The sequence below is a fragment of the Seriola lalandi genome, unplaced genomic scaffold (genome assembly GCF_002814215.2).
Source record: "Seriola lalandi dorsalis isolate HSWRI2012SDOR001 ecotype SW California unplaced genomic scaffold, Sedor1 jcf7180002054576, whole genome shotgun sequence".
NCBI classification, from domain to species: Eukaryota; Metazoa; Chordata; class Actinopteri; order Carangiformes; family Carangidae; genus Seriola; species Seriola lalandi.
Window position 1 is genome coordinate 1826896 of NW_019525129.1, and position 24312 is coordinate 1851207.

The 24312-nt window shown below is 40.4% G+C and overlaps 1 protein-coding gene across 1 annotated transcript in view; it reads left to right on the forward strand.

Annotated features, from left to right (window-relative positions):
• dpp10 (dipeptidyl-peptidase 10 (non-functional)) overlaps nt 1-21832 on the forward strand; it is a 225759-nt gene extending 203927 nt beyond the window's left edge. Inside the window, exons 13-26 of the mRNA XM_087176994.1 lie at nt 596-703; nt 6525-6616; nt 7374-7421; nt 8572-8693; nt 10382-10426; nt 14068-14166; nt 14259-14328; nt 15103-15297; nt 17187-17241; nt 18156-18255; nt 18649-18707; nt 19369-19441; nt 19753-19826; nt 20157-21832. Of these exons, the coding sequence (XP_087033120.1) occupies nt 596-703; nt 6525-6616; nt 7374-7421; nt 8572-8693; nt 10382-10426; nt 14068-14166; nt 14259-14328; nt 15103-15297; nt 17187-17241; nt 18156-18255; nt 18649-18707; nt 19369-19441; nt 19753-19826; nt 20157-20294 (1278 nt within the window). The 3' untranslated portion in view covers nt 20295-21832. The remainder of the gene's footprint in view (nt 1-595; nt 704-6524; nt 6617-7373; nt 7422-8571; nt 8694-10381; nt 10427-14067; nt 14167-14258; nt 14329-15102; nt 15298-17186; nt 17242-18155; nt 18256-18648; nt 18708-19368; nt 19442-19752; nt 19827-20156) is intronic.
• Nucleotides 21833-24312: the final 2480 nt, after the last annotated feature.

Genomic DNA, 24312 nt, shown 5'->3' on the forward strand with positions numbered 1-24312 from the left:
GAGCCCATCCAGAGCCACAGACAAGTGTAGTATTCGCTATAATAAGTAAACTGGTGTTCATGTGTGAAATCAGTGAGTGGAGTGCTGTGTTAAGTGCAGCACTTGCATGAATGCACTTTGTTACTTTTAGCCCCTGTTTGAGTTACAAGTAGATGGTACATGGTGCTGCTTTCTCTCTGCTGGTCATGCTTACTTTTCATTACCCTTCCTGGAAATGGATTCACACATTCAGTGTTACATCAGTCAGCAGTCGCAGCAGAGGCAGAATGGAAATACATTTGTATGAAATTGTTGCAGATTACTACTTTCAGGATAAAAAAGTTGTTTGACTGTGGAGGATGTTTGCCCATCTCTCATCATCATCATCATCATCATCTTTATCTAGTTCATGTTCATGCAGTCGAAATCGACAGTTAATGGAATGGAAGCCACTGAAAAAGGCATATGTACAATTATGTTTCACACCTTTTTGCAACAATGAATAAATATCAGACACGGTTGAAGAATTTTGCCCAATGTTTGGATCCAGGCTTAAATAGGAATGTGTTGATAGGTGATAGATGCTGTGCAGTTGATGCATCTTTGCTTCTTGCAGAACCAAGAACCGGTGTTCTCCAAAGACGGCAACAGGTTCTTCCTGACGGTTCCGGTCAAACAAGGAGGTCGTGGAGAGTTTCATCACATCGCCATGTTCACCACACAGGTGACGGTCCAATTTATTGTCAACTTAACTTTCTGTTGAAGCTGTTGATAGCCACAGTTTTCACACACATAGACCCTCCATTCTTATACGATCATAAGCATAAGTTTTGGCAGAGTGGTTTTGAAGCTCAGAGTGAGCTGCTCCGCCGTCACCATCTTGGCAGTGCCTGACTCCACCTAACTCACAGCTAATTCCAAAATGGGTGCGGAGTGTGTGTGTGGAGCGGAAACATCTGTGCATGCCGGTTGTGCTGCTCACCCACCTGTCACTCAAAGAGGCCACACCTTCAATTGTACATAATTTTAAGCCTTAATAAAATGTAAACAGGTGAGTTATATAAACAGATGTCATGAAGGAGGAAATTAGCTCTAGAGACCAAAACTGTTTTTGTACCAGGCAGTAAACATGTTTATTTCTGCTGTAAAGTTGGACATTTTAACATGGGAGTCTATGGGGACTGACTCACTGTTGGAGCCAGACTCTAGTGGTCATTAGAGGAACTGCAGCTTTTAGCACTATATTGTTGGCTTGTATAGGATGGATGTTGTGTGTTGCCATAGCTTCAATAGAGCTGTTTTATTTAAGCTGCAGTCGAGTGTATGCTCTCAAATAGTTACCAAAAATTGAGAAGATTACTCACAGCGGCCCTTATTTGTCATTCTGTTGTTGGACCATTAATTGAAGTTTTGCCATAATCAAGAAACTCATTTATTTACTTTCCTCCGACCCAATATAGACACAAAATCCAATAAATAGAGCCTGTTCTCATCAGCACAGATATAAAAACAAGTGGCATGTTGGATTTCAGTAGAAACTGGGTTTTTGGAGGGCAGGGTTGGTGAGCTATAGATAGTGTCTGTGGTGTTTTTGAAGCGCAGAGGTTACTCACATTTTATTCCAGTTATAGCAACAATTTCTCCAATAAAACATTCATGCAGTATCAGTTGTTGGATTAATGAATCACTGGCTGAACCAGCAGAATATAATTAGATCTGAAAAATGTTTCTACAAATAAAAGAACCAGTGTGAAAATTGTGTTTATGAATGTGGGGCCCAAATGAGTGTTACAGATATGATTCATGTTGGTGTTTTTAGATCTGTCACCTCTGTGGTTAAGGTTTGGGTTTGGACATGGTCAAAATAACTATTTGGTTTGGGTTAAGGGTTGTTGGGTGGTTGATGGTGGTCATTGGTTAAAAAAATTGGTCAAACGAAGTCCAAAGTATTAAACATAGCAGACAGTGCTGCTCAACTTCCAGGCTTCATTGGAGAACATTTCTTAGATCAGACTGAACGTGTTGTACATTCACTCACCAAACACTGAAGTTCACTGAACTCACTATCATGTTGATGAAGCCAGTGTGTGACATGGAGCATGATCCTGCTGGAAGGAGCCATTAGAAGCTGGTGAACTGGGGCCATGAAGGTTGAACATGGTCAGCAACAATACTCAGACAGACTGAGACATTCAGACCAGGATTGATTGGTGTTAAGAAGAAAACATTGCCCACACCACCACACCTCCACCACCAGCCTGGACTGTTGACACAAGGCAGGTTGTCTCCATAGATTCAGACTCTGACTCTACCATCTGCTGACTCAGCACAGATCAAGTGTGTCAGGTTTCTGGTCTTGGTGACAGGAAGACTTACCTGATGTAGTCCGTCCACCTCAAGGTTGGACATGTTCTTCACTCTGAAGCTTCTCTGCTCACCACAGTTGTAAAGAGTGGTTATCTGAGTGACCGTAGCCTTTCTGTCAGCTCCAACCAGTCTGTCCATTCTCCTCTGACCTCTGACCTCTGACCTCTCTCAACAGCACAGAGCTGCTGCTCACTGGATGCTTTTTGTTTTCCCTCCATTCTGAGTAAAAACTGTGTGTGTAAATCTCAGGAGCGCAACATTTTCGGAAATACTCAAACCAACCCGTGTGCCACCAACAACCATCTACATGATTTAATGCATCGTAGGCGTACAGGTGTTCCTAATCAAGTGCTCGATGAGTCTATCTAACAATTAAAACAAAGTCTGACACTAAAGGGCTGTAGCCTTCAACAGTCAATAACCCGCAACGTTATCAAATTAACATGTAACAGGTTCCCCCAATCTCTCTACGGACACTGGCTTTATTACACATAACTTATCTACATGAAGGAAGTGACAAGTTGCGCGTTATTTACTTTGGCTTATGTTGATACAGCTGCTGGCAACACCTGCTCAGCTGAGACAGATGTCCCAGGGATGCACATATACTGTTGCATTTGTTTTATAATTAGTTGGGCCCTTACAGTCGGTCAGCAAACACGAGTAACCTCATTAATTTTATTAAACAGTCGGAGACACCACCTAGTGGCTCCAGCAGGTACCACAACAACCTACACAACATTTTCTGGCAGTCACACCGCACATCCTTGTCTAATGCATTGCTGAGAATAAAAATATACTTTTAATCAGCACTACTTTTGTGGCTCTATGAGAATGTCACAGTACTTTTGTACAGTCCAGTGCTCCTGACAGACGTCCCACTCAATTGCCGTAGCAACTCTCTATGCCTGAAACTTGACTGGGTGAGTTTGTGTTGCTTTTGTCACGGGGTTTGTTTATGTAAGTAAATTTGTACTTATTTAAATAATATTTGCTTTGCCGTAGTAGCAGCTTGGTAAAAAAAAAAAAAAGCTCTGTTTCATCATCAAACAACCTTGGAGGAGAAACCAGAAACGAATGAAAATGAGATAGTGGAGGAAAATGAAGAAGGAGAGAGTCGAGACCCCCCTGTTAAAGCATCTACATGCAGAAAACGTTTCAGCCATTTTTTTCAGTCATCCATCTCCCCGGCGTCTGACAGAACACATATGCTCTATTTCAATCAATCCAGCGATCACGTAACAGTTTAACATTCTACTCATATGATACGCCCATAAACACGACCGAAAGCATAGACATTCGCCTCCTGTGGAGATACGCTGCTGCTCTGCTAACGTGCCGCTCACGCTACAGCTCCTCTGTAGATACAGTGTGTTACAGTAGCTCCTCCAGTGTTCCAGGCAGTGTTAGCCAATATATGCTGTGTAAAAGTCGGTTCCCGCCTCAGAGAGCACTGGTATGAGCAGCACTCCTGGATGAAAAGTCTTTCATTAAAGATGTCACTTTTTGAAGATATGCTGTATCCTGGTCTGTGTTTGTTTGTCAAGATGTGAGCTGTGTACTCTGTCTGTTTATCAGCTGTTAATGTTTGTGTCAGCTGTCTGTTTCTCTCTCCGCCTGCCTTCTGTCCTCTCTACTATTCCTTTCAGAGGGCTTAACTTATTTTCTCATATTTTTGTTTTTAAACTGAGATTGCTTTTGCACTTTTGAATCATTAGAAGTCTTTCTACTGGGCATGGTACTTCAGAATTGACTTTGAAACACCACATACTGGTCCCCAGCCTTGTTTATTCTTGTATTAACTACAAACCTTGCCCCAGTAAGAAACAAATCTGGATGTGCATATGATTTGAATAAATTGTTATACCGTCATGGTTTCGCTTAATGACAGCTGCATTCTATGCCCAACCATCCACCTGGCCTTTTCCCTTAAGGCGTGTTCATATTTGCCTGGAGTGTTTTTCCCGTATATGTTAATTTGCCCTAAAAAACTGCCAAAATATCATCTGGCACCATAGCAACAATCACATATGTGTGGACTGTTCTTGTGGGTTTCTAACAGCACATACTTAAAATCCCCTTTCAACTCTTCCTGCTTTAAATGTGTTGAGTAATAAAGAAGAAACTGGAGAAACAACTTTTTTTTGGCAATAATTTGCAGTTACTTCCATATATACACAGTGGTGGCCAAAATTATTAGAACACCTGACAGATCTGAAAATATTGACCTGTTTTTTTGCCTCCAAAACATGATTTAATTTCACAGTGTTCATGAAACATGCAGATGGTTGCTCTGAACATAGCAAATATCAGATGAAGTGAGTCCTACTGTTTTTATCCACTGTTAACTTTAATATCTGGTATGTCCACTTCTTGCAGCATAGTGTCAATATATTTCCTGAGACACTAATGTTACCCCATGCCTTCTGCAACTCAAGCCAAATGCTTTCCTTTGAATGTACAATAGATCTGTCCAGTTCATTTTCCAACTCGCTCCAAATTTTCTCGATGGGGTTGAGGTTTAGACTTTGAGGGGGCCAGTCCATCATTTTCAATGTTCCAGCAGATTCCTTCTGTCGCAGGTAGTTCCGGCAATAGTTAGAAGAATGCTTAGGGTCATTGTCCTCTTGGAAAATAAATCCAGGCCCAATAAGACGACTCCCAGATGGTTCTCCGTGCCTCACCAGAATTGTGGTATACTTTCTTATCCATGATGCCATCAAGTCACCAGTTCCTGAGGCTGAAATGGCGCCCCACACCATAATGCTACCCCCTCCGTGTTTAACTGTTGGCAAGAGACACTCATTTTTAAATCTGTCCCCCTCCCTCCATCGAACATTCACTCTTCGCTTGTTACCAAACTGTTCAAACTTGGACTCATCAGTCCACAACACTTTGTACCAATCTTCCTTCGTCCATTTCTTGTGTTCTTTTGCAAATTTCGGGCGTTTCAGTCTATTTTCCTCTTTCAGCAATGGTTTCTGTTGCTATTCTGCCAACAAGTCCTTCTTCTCCCAGTTTCCGACACAGTTCTTGAAGACACTGTTGCACCATTAGTCATTGCGGTGTTGATCCCGTCACGCAGTTCTCGTGAGGTCTATCTTCGGTCCTTAAGACCAAATTTTGAGATGCTTCACTTGTCTGTCTGAAAGTTTATTTTTTCTACCTCTCCCCTTTCGGTTCTGGTGTGGATTGGCGGTCTAAAGTGTATTTTACAGTGCTTGGACTGCATCTCAAGTCCTTGGCTATGCGGCAGTAACTCCAGCCAGCATCAAAAAAGGCCTTTATTCGAACCTGTTGCTCACTTGTTAGCTCCTTCTTCACCTTAGCCATGTTCAAAGAGCAACATGTGCTTCAAGACTACTTCTAGAGGCTTTGAATTTATACCAATTGGCGGTTTGGCCTCAGTGACAAAACCCTGATGTTACCAATCACTTAATGAGCAGGATAGGCGTTTGTACATTCAAAAGAATCACACAGCTGTGTCCAAAGACTCTTGCATCACCATCAATTTAACCACGATCACTCCTGACAATGATTACACAAGTAATTTGGCTTCTTCTGTGAAGGAACATGATTGTGTGACATGATAGTGAAATAGGCCTAGCTTGTTTTTGTAAGGAAAACGACCTAAATCTCCTTATGATGGCTCTATTCTATGGTTTATAGAGCATGATGATGACTTTGTAGATATTTTATTTGATTTATGGGTATTTTAATGGCCAATTCAACAAAAACAACTGAAACCTCTTAAATATGCCAAGTGTTCTTATAATTTTGGCCACCACTGTATATATACAGTATATATATATATATATATATATATATATATATATATTTTATATATATTATATGTAATCACATCATGTATCTAAAACTCACTTAACTTATAGTCTGAACACATCTTAAAAGATTTTGCATAGTAATGTTACTTCCACCTATGCCGCTGACAAACAAATGTTATTCACATAACTACAGGAAATAATACACCTACATCATTATACAAGTATAGACCCAGGCCTTTGAACAAATGACTAATGCTGTTGTTTCTCTGGTAAGAACTCAAGGTCTCTAATGTACATCATACAGCTGAGGTCTGAGCATACAGAAGAAAAAAAATAAACATATTAGATGGACATATTCAAATAAATATCTTCATCTTCCTCTGTTTCTCTCAGTTCAGAGCAGATCAAAACGAAGTCCGGCATCTAACATCAGGAAACTGGGAGGTGACCAGGATCATCGCCTATGATGAGAACACTGACAACCTGTGAGTTTAACCTGTTTCAGACAGAAAGTTATTTAAAGGTCCCATATAGTATAAAGGCAGATGTCCATGTGTTGTTTGATTATAAAGCAGGTCTAGGTTCTATATTAACACTGTGAAAGTATCAAAGCCTCAGTCCACAGAGAAATGCACACAGCCTGTATTCAGACACTGAGCCTTAAAACCAGCCGTCAGGACTTATCGAACTTTGTGATGTCACAACAAAGCAGTCACTGCCTTCAGCCATGCCCCAAAGCCCCGCCCACCTGGACCCACCATCCAATCTTGCACGATTTGGCTTCTCTGAGTGTTTTACCTGAAATCTGATATATTTTTATTGGATCATTCAGAAAACAGAAGAGAGGCTCAGAGCCTCCTCTCCTCTGATTGGCTCACTGACCTGTTGTTACTAGAGCTCCAGAGAGAAGCCTTAGAGGAGATATAACACTACATTGAGATGGTTTTTGGTTCTTAAAACCATAAATATATCTTCTTATGGATCAACACTTCAAAATAAAACACAGGAGAAAATATGGAGCTTTAATCATCCGGTGTGTCCACTGATGAGTCACACATGAGACGAGACAGTGAAGGCTACAGTACATTTTCTCCTTTTCTCTTCAGTTCGCTGTGAATACCACACTGGCACTGTACACAAAAGAGTGTGTGTTTTGCAGACAAATGACAAAAGACATAATGAGGATTGGTGTTTAATTGAGCACACCTCTTTACTCTTATTGTTTTTGTTTCCTGTTGACAGTTATTTTCTCAGCACAGAGGGTTCACCACGAAGACGACAACTCTTCAGGTTTGTTTTGCACTTGGTCGTTATACAGCGCCCACTGTTGACAGCTGTTATTCTTAAACATCTTCCAATGTGCAATCACAAAGTGTTTTGATTAAATAAAATACATTTGTGACATTTGTCAACTTTGCAGGGCTCTCGCAAAACACTCTTATTTAACTGGTGTTTGTATTATATCTGCTCCGTTTTTGTTTTGAATACTACCATTTCATTTATAGTGAATACAGTATCTGCACATTAGTATTATTTTGTCTTTTAATTACTATCAACACTTAAAAGACCAATATCTGCAATGAATTTCTGAGCATGTGACCACTGTTTAAAAATACATAACACAACAATAGAATATTATTGTTGTGTTCTGGTGACTCACTCCTTCATTATAATACACACAGTCAGCGTGTTGTTATGAAATAATGTGACAACTGAGAAATTCTCACATTGGAGAAAAAACGTTTTAAAGAATAATAATTAATTAAGAATAATTAAATATAATAGTTTCAAATCAACTAAATAGCTTACAGTTTTTGGAGAATTGACAATTAAGTTTTTGCTATGGTGTGTAACCTGTATTAGGTTGTGACTACAAGAGGGTGACATGGGATTGGATGTTTCACTCCTGTCCCATCCCACAAAAATACTCCTGTCCCATTCCATTGTTGGCAATGTGTTTTTCACAGGTTGAGAATTCACTTGTGGTGTTGGATGTTGCTGCGTGCATGCAGAGATGCAGTTTAGAGGGGGGGAGACTGTGACCCCAATTTACCAATGTTCCCTAAACGCCTAACATACAGGCAATCAGTAGACACTAGCTAGACGGCTACACACAGAGAAGCCCCGAGTCTCCACTGAGTTACTGTAGCGCAGCAGCTCAGACAGGTCTGTGTCCAAAAGTTTGACAAGAGTGGTTCTAATTTAAGATGTATGGGCTCTGCAGGGAGCAGCCTCTCTGGCACCAACGTCATGCACCATAAGTGATAATGACTACATAGTTAATACTTATTAGCAGCACAGGTTCATATTTGGTTTTGGTGTATTAAGGGGATTTTTTTCACCATAATGAAAAGATAAAGTAAAGCCAGCACCACCCTTAATGGTGATAAAGTTTTGTGCACCTTGTCTTACTTACTAATTTAATATCTTCTCTCCTCAGCGTTAAAACTGTGGGTCTGTTCCCACGACGGTGTTTAACATGCGAGTTAAATAAAGCTCACTGCCTGTACTTTGATGCTGACATCAGCCCCACAAACCAGCACATCATCCTCCACTGTAAAGGTAGGCCATCCTATTTCAAGGCTCCTCCGGTGTCTGTTGTTAAACTCTGTGTGTGCTGTTTCCATAATGTGACGTATTTCCAAGTGAAATGGGGTTTGAGGGTGAGGCGTCATTACAAGAATGGGTCTGGATACCAGCTGCAATACAATGGCAGACAATCCATCTCCACCCTCACCATCCTCATACAGATGATAAAATGTGATAATATGGGTGGACGATATACCGAATATTCTCAATGTATCTCAACTTGTTCCACGTGGGATTTAGTAAATGATTATAGTACAAATATGCATGAAATTTGCTTTGGCGTCAGGCTCCTCTCTCTCTCTCCTGTGGTTATCTCCTTCTTGCAGATATTCTATGCATCAAAGGGTTAAATTGCACATTTATGGAGTGCTTCAAAATATCGAGATATATATTGCGTATCAAGATATAGCCTTAAAATATTGCGATATTGTTTAAAAGCCACATCACCAAATCCTATGTGATAATCTAAACATATTTGAGTGCACTAAATTAATAAATAATAAATGAGTTCAAATTATTGGTACAATTGAAGACAACACTGCAGCAGATGATTGCAGGTAACACCATCAAATCCACGTTTTTGAAATTAAAATTATATTGCTTTATTTTCCTAATTTATTCGGCCATTTTCTTTCCAGCAGAGATCATCTGGCAGATGTCAGGGTTTGCCCACTGTAATCTGTCACCCTCCATCTATTCAGTTTTAAATTCATCTCTCATCAGTTCCAAATGAGAGGCATAAAATGAAAACAATTAGCCACTCTATTGTGTATAATTACTTTTAGCTAGCGTTATGAGGTAGCTTATTTAATAGAGTGTAACTCCTCATACTGTTTGTGATTTCAATTCATTTTTGCGCAGATGAGATCACCTCATGCTCAGAAGCGTTTGGGCTTTGGTGAGGTGATTTATTGGACAATAATAATGTTCCAATTCACAAAAGCAATAAAAATTATGGAGAAAGCTAATTGTCTTCCGAGGGCCAAGTTCACGTAACCCTGACAAGCTTGTCCTGACACCTGTTTTCATCAAGAACTACACAGGCCTTTTAATTCCACTCATAAAATGATTCTGATTGGTTTCGTGTTTTCAGGCAGGTACATGCACATAACGAAACCATTTCCCTACGTGACTCAAGAATGCAAAGGTCAAAGCTAATACAACAGAGAAGTTCAAGAAAATGAAAATGGCAAGCAAGAGCTGCAGTTTGTGTTTCAGTGCAAAGACGGTGGAGCAGGAGGAATGTGTTTGTGGAGGAGTTTTGCAGCTGCCAGGGGAGCTATTCATCCGTGGCTCAGCTTTTGAGCGAGCCTGCTATCCTATTAACCTCTGACTAAGTATTTTGCAAAAGGACATTGAAAGGAACTGGCTTAATTTGACAGTCTGAGGCTATTAGGGAGGCAGTATGGGTGACCTTTAACCCCTAATTGATGCAGGTAAGTTAGGGAAGGTGACAAGCAAAATCGAGGGACGACTGCTTGTGTTTGACTTTTGTGTAACTACTTTAGAGAAGCAATCTGTCGCACGGTGTCCTTTTATTGTTCTGGTTTTAATAACACCAAAGATTTTACTTTCTAATTTTTAAATTTATACACAGCACACACTGCAGAGAAACAGGATAATGTTTAAATTACTTACAAGCTTCTTTTTTATCCTTTTAGGTCCTGGAGCCCCTACTGTGATCTTACACAGCCTCAATAATTCAAGTAAGAACTCCATTTAGTCTTGTGGGAAAGACGGGGATGTGATGACCATCTTAATCACTGTCTGCAGGGTGCCCTAGTTTTTCACAAGAAAACCAAGACTGAACCCACTGGAAGATGTGGTTTCAAACATCTGTCAGAGTCACTGATCAAGACGATGCAACTTATTCAGCTATGAGAAAATAAGCAGGAGAAAAAAAACTCATTCTGTTATTTTGCATTGAAAAATTCTGTCTGAGCACAATCAAGTTTATCGTGCGTGTCATCTGTGCACAAGGAAAATGAATGGATTAAAAAACACAGAAAGGAAATAGATCAAGATGCAGTAAGGAAAATGATTGAGTCATCATCAGGAAGTTGCTCTCACCTGTGAGCAGCATAGTAACTAAATGCGGCTGATTCAGCTGAGTGCCTCCTAAACATCTGAGGGACCAATTAGGTTTCCATCCTTCAAGCATGTCAGGTGTGTGTTTTGGTCCGAGGCTGTAAACCGGTCTGAAGATTTAAGCTCGTGTTGGAACTCGTTCTGAACAAGCTGCTGTTGTCTGAGGGTCTTTGTGAGAAATTTAATTCTTGCAGTGAATTTTTTACAGCTGTTGCCATGGTTACAGGAGTTTGCAACTGTCCCAAAGTTAGCTGAAAAGACACTGTTTACTTGTTTATCTACCTTGTACCATTCCCCATGATAGATTGTGTGAATTACAAGCACGACTTCCATTCATTCCACTGAGCCTATGTCTGTGAGAGTTAGCAGTAGCCTACACTACAGGTGTGTTTCTTTTTCTTAGAGATTAATTGAGAAATAAATGATGTGGGAACACGACGTGCCACACCTTAACCAGCATCATACGTGTTCCTTCTACTACCAAGAGACATAATCTGAAGAACACAATCTGAAGAAGTGGCCTGTGATTGTTACTGCTGTTTGCTTTCTGAAAGTTAGGTGAGATCTGTCAGCTAAATACAAAACTACCGCCAGCAGCCGGCTAACTTAGCTTAGCACAACAGGAAGCATGGGGAAACAGCTACTCTGATTCGATCCAAAGGTGGAGAAATCCACCTACTAGCACCTCTAAAGCTCATTAACTGTGTTGTATCTAATTTATTTCACTGCAGGTCATACCTAGCTTCAGTGACTCTGGCTGTCTGAACATGGCCTCACTCCTGTTGACATGACATTGTAGCTACCTGCTCCCTCCATTCACTTGTTCTGTGCATAAGGCAAATCAATCATCTTCATCTTCTATAAACACGAAAGATAGTTGACTGAAATCAATGCTGGCTTAACTTGTCACTGAAGTAACTAAGTGTAAGTTTTGCTATTGCTACATTGCATTAGTATTAACAGTTTACTTCCTGCTCTAGAAGAAACATTGCAGGTTCAGCATCAAACATCATTCTTTTACTCTCCAAGAGTTGTCTCCAGAGGTGGAAAGCAAGCTACTGAAGTTATTGCGCTAAGCACCTAGCCTCGGCCTGTCTAGTCACTTTGCAATAATGAGCCTGCAGCCTCCAATCTGCACTGAGGATGTAGTGTTTAAGGTCAGCACAGTGTGTGTGTGTGTGTGTGTTAAGTGGGATTATGGACAAATTTAGTCAAAAAGACATAAATTATTTAAAGTGCCAATCTGGGCATCTTTTACATTATTGTTTTAGTTTTCTTTGACTAAAATTGTAAAACATTTTAGGCCTCAGTGATTACTTTACTTTGTGTCTTTAGTTTTTGCTGACAGAACGATCACTGTCAAGAAGACCAGACGAGCTTACAAATCAAGATTTCTTCCTTCTGTTCTTTTTTTTAAATCTTCCTTTCCCACAGGCATGAATACACACACACACACACACACACACACAGTGTACACACATACACACAGAAAAGTTAACAGCTGTGCTGCAGAAAAGCAAGCAATTTGCCCAGAGTTATTTGGATAGGCCCTCCATCCACAGCTGGGAACTCAAGGCCTCTGGTGGTTTCATAATGAGACGTCTATTGATTTTGGGTTTTCCATTAGAAATGCTGGATGAATTCCATTTCATTTAGCTGCTTCTCAGATGGCTTGAATGGAAAAATGGCCAAATCAGATAGTCATTGTTTATTACATGTGGAGAAAATCGCGGGGCTCCTGTTTTTGAGGCTGCTGTGTGACGACTAAAATGTAGTTTGAAAAATAAAAACTTTATTTCTTTATTTTTGCTGCCAAAAAAAGAGGAGACAAAATATTATGGACAGTTTTTTTCAACGCAGCAGTTCCATTTTCAGAGCTGGGTGCGTCATATCAGGGCTACACTGGCCAGCAGCACACAATGAGCACAGTATAGAGCACAGCGAGGAATAACTTACTGGTTGTTAACAAGGAAAACAACTGTGCTCGGGACAAAGAAAAAAGGTGCTATTTGAGCCCAGGCTGCTAAAAAAAGAAACTAATGCATTGCTTATCAGAAGGGAAGCAATGTGGTCTTAAAATAGCCGGTAAGAAAACCACAAACCTGGACTAGTTTGACTGAGATGTTCAATATAATCTGATGACTAAAACTAGGTATGGTTATAAAAGAACAGACTAAAATGCTCAGACTAAAAAAAACAGGACAAAGGATAAAGGACAGGATGAAGATAAAAACTAATGAGGACATCTGACACAGGATTAGGGTGTAATAAAAAAATATATATATTATTAAAGTTTGAATTAAATATTAGCAGCAGCTAACGTTATCATGACTGCTGCTGCTGGTAACTAATGAAAACAGACATTATGCAGCATCAAGTTACTTATACATCGAAAGAAAAGCCAGTTCTGAGTCAAGCTGGAGACATTTGGTAGGGTTCTCCTTTCAGTACACCCAGTATGACCAGTATTGGCTCTGGTCCACGGTGAGGCTGCAAAAGATATTCAGCCTTGGACTTGTCTGCTGGGACCAACTGCATGAATAACACTGATGGAGCCAGTAAAAACTTTATGGATGTTTTGATTGTCCACCAGCCGACGGGGATTTGAGTCCCCATGACCAGTGCTCTGGTCTTATCTCTTTCTTTGTCTGAGCCTTTTTTTTTTTTTTTTTTAGATGAAAATGCGGTTTCTTCAGTGGAGGAAGCTCTGGAAGGTTGCTTTCACCTGAATGCTGCTCACCTGTGGGCGGTCCCTGTGTGTTTATAAATGTGGGTTGGGCCAATGGTTAAACTGGAGGGACTCACATGCACTAACATGCAAGTGTTGCCAGACTGGATACCAAAAAAAAGGGATGCTCGGATTATAATACATACGGAGGGAGTGTGACTTTGTCCTCTACGCTACATCTTTGCATAGACAATAGATGTTTGCTGCTATATTATTGGTATTGGAATTTTTTTTTTTAAATAGTACCTGTGTTTGCTGAATATATCATTTAGAACGTTCTCCTTTATCCGCAACAGTTTTACCCTAAAGAGATGACATCCAGCGATGTATTCAGCTTCCTGAACCATTTACATTCACCACAAAATGAGACCATGTCTGAAACCATCTTATCTGTCTTACATACTCTTTCCATCTCATCTCACTGTATCGTTGGTTCGAAACACAAATCCTCATTTCAGAATTGGTCATTTGTATGCAGCGACGATTTCTAGACTCTTTCACCTCTTAAACACATCGCTGTCATTTTTACAGATTACTACATTCTTGAGAACAACTCTTTGCTGAAGGCAGTCTTGAAGTACAAAAGGATCCAACTGACTGACTTCAGAACCGTTCCAATGGAACATTTTGGTGAGAATAAATTGGTTTCTCTTCTGTTACTGTGAGTCACAGATAAATCGGCAGTATAGGTACATCAGCTTTTCTTTAATTTCTTTTCACAGATTTACCTTTGAAGATCTCCTACCCACCAGACTTCTCTGATTCGCGTCACTATGGACTACTGTTGGTGGTGTATGTGGCCTTATACTTTTGGACCCCACTGTTAGATACTGCAGAATATATCAGAAATGCATACTGATAAATTATGTTTTTGTTTTGACATAAAATCATACAATCCTTCACCAATGCTTTTATCCGAGGAGTAAGAGAGGACAGAAAATGTATTCATATTTAATGTGTGAGGGCCCAGTTATAATCAGATCCCTGATAGGAGCCACATTTGCATACAGAGTAACCAAGGCCATGTTAAGTCAGTCACAGGATATCTGTGGCACTGTGTGATTGACTTCTCTGCACTTGCATTTGAATAATAAGCCAGTAAAAAGGAAATTCAAAACTGAAAGGGAATAAGTGTTTACATGCCGCAGTGACACATTTATATGATAAAGGTGATTGTATCCAAAGCCTGAGGAAGTATTTCTTACTCCTCTGTGCCACAGAGCTGCATAGTTGTCAAAAGAAAATGACTGGGTGACATGTTCCAGCTGTTTAAGAGACTTTTTTTTACATTTATTATTGTGTGTGAGTGCTACAGACAGGTGTGGGAAGTTGGTATTATAATTTTCATATTTTAAATTTCAGTTGTGTATATGGAAGAATACAACCCCAGATGAAACTACAACAACCTGCCTACTTCAGTGAAATAAAACAAATCTTTCTGTTATCTATGGTTATCTTTATCGTTAATGTAATCTATGCTATTTTACTAACCTATTAAGAAGAATTTTACAAATTGTCTCAAATTAGGATTGTGTGAGTTTACTTCATGTCTCCTGCTCTGCGCAGTGACAGCGCGCCTGGTGGTCAGGCAGTGAGCGACCGCTTCTCTCTCAGCTGGGACTCTGTCTTGGTGAGCTCAGACGGCGTCATCGTGGCTCGACTGGACGGTCGGGGCAGCGGCTTCCAGGGCCAGAGGATCCTGCACGAGGTTCATCAGAGACTGGGAAGTGTCGATGTCCAGGACCAGATTGCAGCAGTAGAGTATGCTGTCAAATTTGTTTCATTCTATTTTACACAAGCTTTAACTCTTATGTGACAACATTTTATTTAAAACATCTGAAAAAGAGTGATACACTCGAACACTGACAATTCAGTTTGAAATTTCCAGCAGAATATCATCCTCTAGTTAATATGTCTAATATGTGGACTAAGAACTGTTCAATAGAAAGATAACTAAATAATAAATAGTAATCAAATACAAAAAATCTAATAACCAAAGAATAAAATATCCTATTTAATTATTTTTGACTTCAAAAATGCAACATTTTCTTTGAAACATTCAAACATAAACTAAGATTATCAACAGAATGGGAAGAAATAACAGTTTTGACATCATGTCAAAGTCTATGTCTATGTGTTGTGTTGCAGAGATACAGTATCTACTGAAGTTAGCATGCAAAGCAGCTAGCCCCAGCCTGTCCTGTTATGTAATACCACTTTGCACCTCAAGAGGTGACAGTGAGTCACTGTAACGTCCGGTGTGCCCTCAGTCCGACCTGACAGGATGAGGCAGTGACTGTGAGCTGCAGCCGCCCTCTCTCTAGTGACGCTGCTGCTCTCCTGCTGCTCTCCTGCACCTCTTCATCTTCCCCTTCTCTCTGCCTGAGCAGACTGGGTGTCAAATTGTAGTCACCAGTCTGACAATAACTAAAGAAAACAGCCGACCAGTTATATAATCGCATTACAACGTAAAGCTGCGTAGGAAACATTATTCATCAGTCAGTGCAGGTTTGGCAACGTGTCTGTATGCTGAGGGTAGATTTGCTCAAGCTAACGTTAACGTCACGGCCAAATAGTTCATTTCCTTGCTTCTTACTATAGTGGTAGACGCCCAGACTCTTTGGTAATATGCTGCCCCCTATTTGTTGTATGAATTGAACACCTGGCCACATTGTTCATTTAAGAGCTCCTGGTGTGGGCTACTGGACTGTGGTACAGATGTGTTTTGTAATATGCTGACAAAACTATCTCGCCTCAAGGCCCCTTTAGTAGCTGCTCTAGACCTTTTGATTACATCACATGATCTTCATCAGCGGGTGGAGTTGGCTGATTTATCATGGATTTGTAGATGCTGAAAAAGATCATGGGTTATGAGTATGAGTATTTCGAAACATACTTTTTTTTTTTCCTTCCTCGTGGATGCAAACCGAAAAATAAAAACTGGCATTGATCTTGTTTGCAGTCACAGAAATTGTTTCTCTGAAATGGATTTTCTCTTAATCTTTCGCATTATGGAGGCATGTCTTGTTAATTTTACATGTTGCACATGAAAGATTTCACACAAATCATATTGTCTTTAAAGAGAGCACAGGCATCATGCTGGCTTTTGCAGAAAACTGCGTCACTGAAATGTGAGGATTTTTATAGAAAATGAACAATAAGGCAGGTGCAGGTCAAACCTTGTGTGTGATTGGCTGTTTCTTCAGAGAGCGTGTGATCACGTCGTCATGCGAGAGCTGCTCTTAAAAGTCACTCAAAGAATTTGCGAGTCGTTTCATAAATGCGTCTTATTTTCCAGCTGGAGCAAACACCATGTTTTTCCTCATGAGTTGGTTGTTAACAGTATTTTCTCAGAACCAGGTTGACCATGCTGCTGTTCTTTTTGGATTTCATTACTGATATATAACAATATTCATGGATATTAATCTTTTCCAAACAGATGATTTGCACACACACAGTTTTCCAAGATGCCAAATATAATGTTGAAAACAGAAGAGTAAAAAAACAAACAGGAAATATAAAATAGAATCTTTAAACTGTATGGACGAATTATATTTACTCAATAACAGCTGATATAAAGCTGAGTTTCAGATGTCCTCAAAGTGCTTTAAAAAGAAGCTCATGTGATGTATGTTTTCTTTTTTTTCCAGATACATGATGAAATTTCCATATATTGATCGGACACGGATAGCAGTGTTTGGAAAGGTGAGATAAAGCTCTTGTTTATTATGAGATGTAAAATGAAGTCAACCTGCAGACCGTTTTTTCCATTTGTATATTGTGTCGCTTCTGTTGAACAAAATCCATGCACAGAAAACGTTGTCAGTGTTTCATAAATTAATATATTACGATATACAGTGTACAGTATATGTACAGTACATAATACCTTTTCTATATAATAAGATAAAAGTGCCTACATTTTATTTTAGCATTCCAAGGACAATAATGGCTACAATAAGTACATAACAGAGGGCTTTTGAAAAATGTGAAGGTTATACTGAACGTCTGGGTCCAGTCCGTGGTCTGCCTATTGGTGACCTCTGCTTTATAGTCTAAAGGTAGATGTCCATGCGTAGTTTGATTATAAAGCAGGTCTAGGTTCTATATTAATACTGTGAAAGTATCAAAGCCTCAGTAACAGAGAAATGCACACAGCCTGTATTCAGGAACTGAGACTTAAAACCAGCCGTCAGGACTTCTGGAACTTTGTGATGTCACAACAAAACAGTCAACACTGTCAACCATGCCCCAAGCCCTGCCCACCTGGACCCACCATCCAACCTTTGCAGGTGTTTACCTGGAGCATTAGTTCACTCAGAAAACAGTCAGCCAATCAGAAGAGAGGAGGCTCTGAGCTTCTCTTGATGTCAACACTGACCTGTTGTTACTAGAGCTCCAGAGAGAAGCCTTAGACAGGAGATGTAAAACTACACTGAGATGATTTCTGGTTCTTAAAACCACAAATATATCTTCTTATAGATCAACACTTGAAATAAAACACTGGGAAATGTGTCAAGTGATTATTTTGTCACATTTCCAGTGAATGATTGAATGTCATTTTTATACTTTCACAGAGTTACTAATTAAAATGACATAAATGTTTATGTGTGTTTGCTCAGGGTTATGGAGCCTACATAACATTAATGATGCTCAAAGCGACTGACAGCCTCTTCAAATGTGCATGTGCGATGTCACCAGTGACAGACTGGAAACTCTACGGTGAGTACACGTTCCCTCTGCACCGTGTTGAATTTACATGTGGATCTCAAATCACACAAACGCAAAGATGTCTTGCCTGTCAAAGATAAGTACATTTAAATACGAGAGTTGATGCGGATGTTTGTGTGGAGGCAGCGAGAATAACTAAAGATGGTATTTTTGTGACAGAAAGTGAGGTGAATCAGGTTCTTATACAGAACAACACCCTTTACAATCCCAAGACGCCACAGAGGACTCTCTCACCTACACAAGGTTTTATTTCCTCCTCACTAAGAGCATTTCATCCGGGGCTCAAGATGACAACAACTCCACTTTGTTTAGGTACTTAACTGCAGCTGAAGCGCCGTCTCCTGTCGCCACTGTTAAAGAATGTATCACTTCTCATTTGCACAGCGTCAGCGTTCTCGGAGAGATACCTCGGCATGCCATTACGGGATGACAGCAGATATCAGGTGCGTGTTTACCGCCTCCCCGCGCTTGTTTTTGCCGCTGAGCTTTGAAAGCGCAACATCACTGACACACCTACAGTTTAAACTCCCACGGTTACCGAACGTCGCCGCTATCAAAGTCGGAGGCGGCGAGGCGGGTTTTTTTTTGTTTTGTTGTTTTGTTTTTTTGTTTTTTTCATGCCCTGTAAGATTTTGTCACTCTTCTCTCTTTGGTAACTGTGTGCTCTAGTGTGTCAGATCACATGCAGGAGGTTTTTTATTTTTATTTTTTTTATAAGCTGCTGCAAAAGGAGTTGCCTGGCTCTCTCAGGCCTCCCGCGCAGACAAGATGTTTAGCTATCAGAGGTGTTTTCCACAGTAATAGGAAAGAGGAAGTGAGGAAGCACATTCTCTCCTCTCAGTTTACTGCTGCTTTGCATTTCCTGCATTTTACATCTCTTTTCTTCACATTTTGTACAAGCACAGAAAATCATGTCAGTGGGAGACACTTTATCGCTCGGGAATCTGAAATTGGATTAAACGACTGTCTTCGTGTGCATGCAATCAGGATATAATGTAAAATTATGACAGTGCTGTGCATTTGATCAGATGTGGTATCTTTGTATTGCTTTCCACAGCGCCAGTTCTATCTATCAATCTCCTGCTATTTCTGATTTCCTCGCAGTTTTCCAGCGTGCTGCAGAACGTTCAAGCTCTTAGAGAGCAGACACTGATGCTGGTGCACGGCACAGCAGATGGTAAGAGAAAATAAATTGTGATAAAAATCAAAATACTGTATCTGCCGTGCATCGCCGCTGAGCACAAAGAAGCACGCAATCCTGGAAGGTAATGAGGCAAATGGTTTTTAATCAAAAGATAAAAAAGAAAAGTGGGTTATCTAAATTGATGCTGGGATTTCCGGAGGAAAACATTCGCTGATGAACCATGCATGTCGAATTTTGTTGAGGTATTTCCATCCTGCCACAATCTGATTGCCTTTTTCTTTCCCCCCCCCCGGTTTGGATTCAGGCTGAATCTTGCTGACATGTTTTGTTTCTTTTGCTCCCAGCCAACATCCACTTCCAGCATACTGCTGAGCTCGTCAAGAACCTTGTGAAAGTTGGAGCAAACTACTCCATGCAGGTGTGTATCGCAGACACAACAACAAAGTCTTTCTACTGCATGTGTTAAAACAGGGATGCAAATGTACACGTCCTCCAGTGCAATACGATTATTATGTGCAATTGTGTTTAAAGTCTTTATAAGACTATTTATTCTTTACTCTGTATGTATTATGTCTATTTATTATTACCATTTTATCATAATTATATTTTGTTTTGACCCTACTATAAGGAGTGGAGAGAAAAAAATCGAAATACCATGTTTTTTTTTGGTTTGACATGAATAAACGAACTGCATGAATGTACATTAATTGCTAACCCTGTGGGTATTTCTTTACCATTTACTCACCAGATCTACCCAGATGAGGGTCACTTCCTGTCCCGGCAGAGTCGCCAGCACCTCTACGCCACACTGACCAGCTTCTACAGGGAGTGTCTGAAGGAGGAGTTACTACCGCTGCCCGATGACGAAGAGGAGGAGGAGGAATAGGCGGGAGGCTTTGAGGGTTAGACCTTCGGCAGAGCTTAAGATAATTTTGCTAAAATCCGTCAAGGCTTTTCGCATTTGGACCAAGTGTTTAGCCAGACATGGACACTGGGTTAGAGCTTCTAATGCTCTTAAGTGTGTATGTGTGTGTGCGCGCTTGTGTATGTGTGTAAGTGTGTGTGTGTGTGTGAGAGAGAGAGAGAGAGAGCACTCCAGTGTGTGACTGTGTATAAATGTGTTGAAAAGATTACTGACGGACACGACAGTGACACTTGCATTGCCGGGACTTGAGGCGGGAACAGCCCTCTAGCATAAAGTCATTTCAGTTTCGGGACGCTCCGTTTCTCGGCAAAGCACACGGAAGACTGCTTCCATCTTGTGCAGGCTCTCTGGGCTGCAGTCATCCACACTTAACCAAGTGCATGGTTCTTTTTTCTCCCCCCTCCTCCTCTCTTCCCTCCTCCTACACTCATTTTTGCCATGTTAGTCTACTTTGTGGTAACACTTGGGAAGAAAAGAACACAGATGTACAATACTTCTGATCTCACCTCTCCTTTGGTTGTTGTATTGTTGCACAAGGAAATGCTCCAGTCATCTACGAAAAACCTTTAGTCACACGAGTCCACCACAACCAAGCCGACCCCTGAATAAGTGCAATTTCCTGCTGAAACCCTCTGCCATCGCCCACCCTGAATGGAAACAGTCTTTATGAGTCACACTTTATTGTACAGGGGTCTTGTGTAGACATGTACAATGCCTTATGAGGTTCAACATACTGTAATATTACCTGCTGACGTCGGTAGTCATCCATTTGCAGTGTCATGTGTCAACCTATGTCAACTCAGGTCCTCGAGACACAGCATCGCAGTCAGTTTAGTATCTGAAACAGTTACAACACTACGTCGGTTATATGGTCATAAATACATTATGGATCCTATATGAAGATGATGGATATCGGCCATACAGTTATTTCAGTTTCAGGCCACACTGCAAAAGTTCTCCATCTTAATATGCCATTAACCTGGTTTTGGTAAATCAAGAGATGAAATCTGTCAGAAGTCAGATTTTTATTGAATTCAAGAGACATTTCCTGAGGTTTTGGACACTCTTACTTCAAGAACAAAAACACAAACATTAAAAGTGATAATAAATGAAAATGGGTGTACTAAGATGGACAATTTTACAGTGTCAGTAAGGTGTTTGCATGTCTACAGGGAATGTGTCAAGTGTTGCCACATTTTGTACAGTACAATACAGCAGAGTGTGTACATAAATATATTTTTGAGATGTCAGATCTCATAGAAAGTTTAGTCTATGGGGATGGATTGATTTGACCTCGATGTCTTGTATGTTTTTTTCCGTTCTTTTCTGTTTTTTCCTTTCAGCTGTTGATTTTCTTCTTAGGATGGATTTTGTAAAGCTTCTTCTTGTTCTTTTTGCTGTTTTAAAAAAAGGGAAAGGGCAGGGTTGAGGTTTTGGGATTATTGTGATTGTCCTCTAGTGATGATTATAAATAAATAAATCAAAACTATGAAAAACAATGAGTTATACTGATGTGTAAGGTGCATGCTACAACAGAAAATCAAATACATTGTGTTTGTTTGCAGGATTGATGAATGATCCAGTCAGCTGAACCAGAGTGCAAATTATACAATGACAACCAGGAGAGTCAACCTTTTCTCCTGGGTGAAAGGGAACCCAGTTATAGTGCAGGTGTCAAGGTTAAGAAATGGTACGGTCCACTGTAGGGGTGTCAAAAATCATAGAACGAGATTCCTCCAGGCATGAATATGGGAAATAACTCGTAACTCTTACCCCCCGAGTTCCTCATCTGAACACTGGTCCCATATTTTACACCTTTGAAGTTTGAAGTCTTGATCCATAAGGAGATATATTTGTGGTTTTAAGAACCAAAAGCCATCTCAGTGTAGTTTTACACCTCCTCTCTCAGGCTTCTCTCTGGAGCTCTAGTAACAGGTTGGTGATTTCCATCAGTTCTGGATCGTGTCAAACAGCTGCTCTGTTGTTTCTACATTTACGTGGGTCTGCCGAGGTGAAACTACAGTGGTGCGTCGCTTTAAAAGGTCCTCTAGTGATGTTGCAGTGGTAAGGAATTGTGGGACAGCATTTTCTCCTTCCTTTCATAAAGGAAGGTCCAATGTTTCCTTTTGCTACAGGCCTATAAGATCGGAAGGACTGAAGCTCCTTATTTTTTAGAGAACTTGACCAGCTCCTATCATTGCTCCAGCTCATTGCTTCAGCTCATTTCACTCAGTTAGGAACCTTCCTAAGCAAAAAAAAAAAAACAGCCCAAATCCTGCAAGGTTGGATGGTGGGTCCAGGTGGGTGGGGCTTGGGGCATGGCTGAAGGCGGTGACTGCTTTGTTGTGACATCACAAAGTTCCAGAAGTCCTGACGGCTGGTTTTAAGGCTCAGTGTCTGAATACAGGCTGTGTGCATTTCTCTGTGGACTGAGGCTTTGATACTTTCACAGTATTAATATAGAACCTAGACCTGATCTATAATCAAACTACACATGGACATCTGCCTTTAGACTATATGGACCTTTAATGTTTCATTTGTTTTTATCATCAGTTGTCACATTAAGAGAGAAGCTGGTCTCTCATGGCCTTGGGACACCTACATTAATGATTTAGCAGAAAGATTTGCTTGTTTAGAGCGATCTCTGCCTAAATATTGTGTGCCTGTGTGCATTCATCTGTGCCCACACTCACTGGCCTGAATGGCCAAGCAGATGTTTACTGTGCTGAGGGACAGAAAGTCTTTAATCTGCAGGATGTGAAGTAGCAGAATACGTTTTGGTGTTTCTCATCAGCACAGATGAGCCTCACATCCACACTCTGATATATTTTCATTCCACAGCAGGTTTTTGTTGAGTGTTTAGAGAATAAAACAAAATCCACATCAGGAACATGCAGTACACCGTCTTGTACAACCTGCAGTGAGATGATTGGCAGTGTGCTCCACTTAAATGTGACACACAACAACTTCTATACAAGAATCTGAGATAGAAATAGAAGCAGAACAAAACATGAGAAAAAAAAAGCATATCATAAACAAACATGGGACTTAATACATGACATAATGAGGTGATATATCCAACATTGTCATAGAGACAAAGAAATGTGGCATCTACAGGAATGGGCTATGGCTACTAAGAATTTTAAATAGGCCTAGGGATGCCAAGGGACAGATGGTAACTATACCATTTGTCCCTTAGCCATATGGTGGATTTACAGTTTGTAATGGCAGAATGACTGGAGGAATGATTACAGCGGAACCTGTTTCAGTGTTAACACATCCAGGCACTTTACTGTTGTTTTAAGATATGTGAAATTATCCTTTAGCTGATTTATTTATGTATCAATTTTTTTTTTTTTTTAAGTATATTGTTTGGGCTTTTTTATGCATTTATTTGATAGTACAGTAGAGAGACAGGAAATGGGGAGGCAGAGAGAGGACTCGAACCGGGGCCAACTGCAGCGAGGACTGTAGCCTCTACACATGGGTCGCCTGCTTAGACCACTACGCTACACGGCACTGCACATCAGTGTAAATGTGCTGATGCGAGCCAGAAGTCAACTTTTCAAATACTGTTCCTTGGCCAGATGTTAAAGTTGCCAATTCCTGATGAGATTATATGGGCTAATGTTGTTATTAACCAGGAATCATTCCACGCAGTAAAAACTGCTGTGTTGGAAAATGGGTTGCAGCACATAGGTTTGTTCTTTTCCTGTATATATCAATGTAATATATCAACAACAAAGAGCAGCAGTCATTGTGTTAGCTCTATATAAGAACCTGAAACATCCCTTTCTGATTAGGGAACAATTTATTCTGGTAAATATATAAAGACTGAATCAAGCTGAAGCTGAATGTTAGATCTCGATATGTGATGTCGTTTTTTTGAATGAATTATTTCAAGTATCACAGGTGTACTCAGCTTTCCCCAGTGGTGATCCTAGACTCTTGGTGGCACCATGCAAGACACCCCCCCCCC